Genomic DNA, 2,097 nt, shown 5'->3' with positions numbered 1-2,097 from the left:
TGGTTCTCAGGGTAAAACTGTCTTAGGATCTCCAAATATAAGGATCCCAGGGTTATTTAAGTCGCTAGTTGTTAGAATACTAGAACTTAAGTTTCCCAGATGTCGAGATCCAGAGTTTCAGCAGTGATATCATTAGGGGAGTGTGGGGGTGTGGGTCAGGGGGTGACACCAAAATGACTGATTCTAAAATTCTGGGGCAGTGTTTCAGCAGAAATTTATTAATTTTTATAAAAATACCCCTGTAATTATAACAACAAAAACATTTTTTGTAAGCACAGCTTACATGCATAAAAATAACTACAAGGCTAAAACTCTATGCTAATTTACTTTTTGAACCTTTCAATGCTCTTTGGTCAGAGCTGTCATTATTACACAATTATAATAATTCTCTGAATCACATGCTGTCATCTGCATGTTGCTACAATCACTGCTGTTGTTTTTGCTGCTGCTGGTGTTTTTACAGTCATTGATTTTTGTCAAATTTTCGGTGTTTTAGCTACAGTACTGTGGTGATTAGAATATGTGACCCTATACCAATTAACTTTTTTGAGAATGAAGTAGTAATTAAAGGAAAAGAAGAAACGTAATAAAAAAAAACCCTGCTTCGTTACTAATAATGATGTGACTATTAACGTTGTAATTCAATGTAGAATTATTTATTTTAAAAAAAAGTTAGTATTCCTATTATCTAAAAATATTACATTGAAGCAATTTACAATTATATTTATCACATATTTATTCTATGATACAAATTGGTGAAAAAAAAATTACTAAGGCGCCTGTAAGTCCTGGTACGCAAAGAGGTCCACGGTGGGGGGGGGGGACGGGGGCTGAAACTTTGAGTTACTGCACTGGTTGACACCAACCCTAATACCGCCACTAGATTACAGGGTCTTGGGTCTTGGGGGTTCCAAGATTTTAATGTTTCAAGGCGTTTGGTCCAAAACTTCTGGTTTACTTTGCGTCGGGGTCGGAACACCCCCACCCAGGTCGGAAGGGAAGAGGCAGGGTCTTAGGACCTGGAAGTCAAGGTCCGGGTTTTTAAGGTGCCCGGGTGACGGGATCACGGGATTCTGTACTCCCGGATATGGGCATTCCGGGTGGGCAGGGGCTGTGTTCTTACGTGCCGGCCTGGCGCAGGGAATGGATGAGAATTCGGTCCGCTTCCTCCATGGTGAAGCTGAGTCTGAGTCGTCGGCCCTGGACTGGGTCCGAGAGCGAGGGGCTGAGCTGCTTAGACCCCGCACTGCGCCCGCAGCCTCCAAAGTGTTACGGACCACGCAGGCAGAGCCGGGAAGTGTAGTTCCCTGAATGAGCCGGTGCTCATCAAGTACCTCTATCCCTGATGTATATGTCCGCGCAGACTTCAGCGCGCAATGGCCGCTGGGAATTGTAGTTTTCCCGTCTGAAGAATCTGAAGAGTCCAGTGGACTCCTCCAACCTGACAAGGGAGCATATTCCATGAGTGTGTATGTGTGCGTACTTGCGTGCGCAAGGACTTTGGTGCAAAGCGACTAGGTTTGAGTCTTAGCTCTGTGACTTATTAAGTGTGCAATCACAGGCAGGTAGCATAACTTCCCTGTGTCTTAGTTTCATCATCTATAAAATATGACTATTAATCCAGCTTCCTAGGATTTAAATAGTTAATTTATGTAAGCACATTGTACTCTGCACCTAACACATACTAGCGTAAGAAAGCCACATTTTTGTGATGTTGTTATTTGCTGTCTAGTCATCTCTGACTCACAGAGACATGTGAAATAGAACCAAACACTGCCCAGTCCTGGGCCAGCCTCACATCCCTACTATACCTGAGCCCATCACTGCAGCCACTGTGTCAGTCCATCTTGTTGAGGGCCTTCTCCTCCTTGGTTGACCCTCCACTTTACCAAGCATGACATCCTTCTCCAGAAAATGTTCCCTTCTGACAACATGACCAAAGTAGGTGAGATGAAGTCTGCCCATTCTGGCTTTCAAAGAGCATTCCGGCTCCACTTCTTCCAAGACAGATTTGTTAGTTCTTTTAGCAGCCCATGGTACTTTCAGCATTCTTTGCCAACACTGCAACTCAAAAGCATCAACTCTTCTTTGGTCTTC

The 2,097-nt window shown here is 43.7% G+C and overlaps 1 protein-coding gene across 1 annotated transcript in view; it reads right to left on the bottom strand.

The window, feature by feature from the left end:
- Positions 1-1,173, bottom strand: part of CCDC22 (coiled-coil domain containing 22) — a 22,787-nt gene extending 21,614 nt beyond the window's left edge. Inside the window, exon 1 of the mRNA XM_007958372.2 lies at positions 1,124-1,173. Within this exon, the coding sequence (XP_007956563.1) occupies positions 1,124-1,173 (50 nt within the window). The remainder of the gene's footprint in view (positions 1-1,123) is intronic.
- Between the last annotated feature and the right edge of the window lie 924 nt (positions 1,174-2,097).

This window comes from Orycteropus afer, unplaced genomic scaffold (genome assembly GCF_000298275.1).
Source record: "Orycteropus afer afer isolate SDZICR_OR568_19922 unplaced genomic scaffold, OryAfe1.0 scaffold00946, whole genome shotgun sequence".
NCBI classification, from domain to species: domain Eukaryota; kingdom Metazoa; phylum Chordata; class Mammalia; order Tubulidentata; family Orycteropodidae; genus Orycteropus; species Orycteropus afer.
The sequence above is the reverse complement of the archived record's forward strand: the minus strand, read 5'-3'. Positions and strand labels throughout refer to the sequence as shown.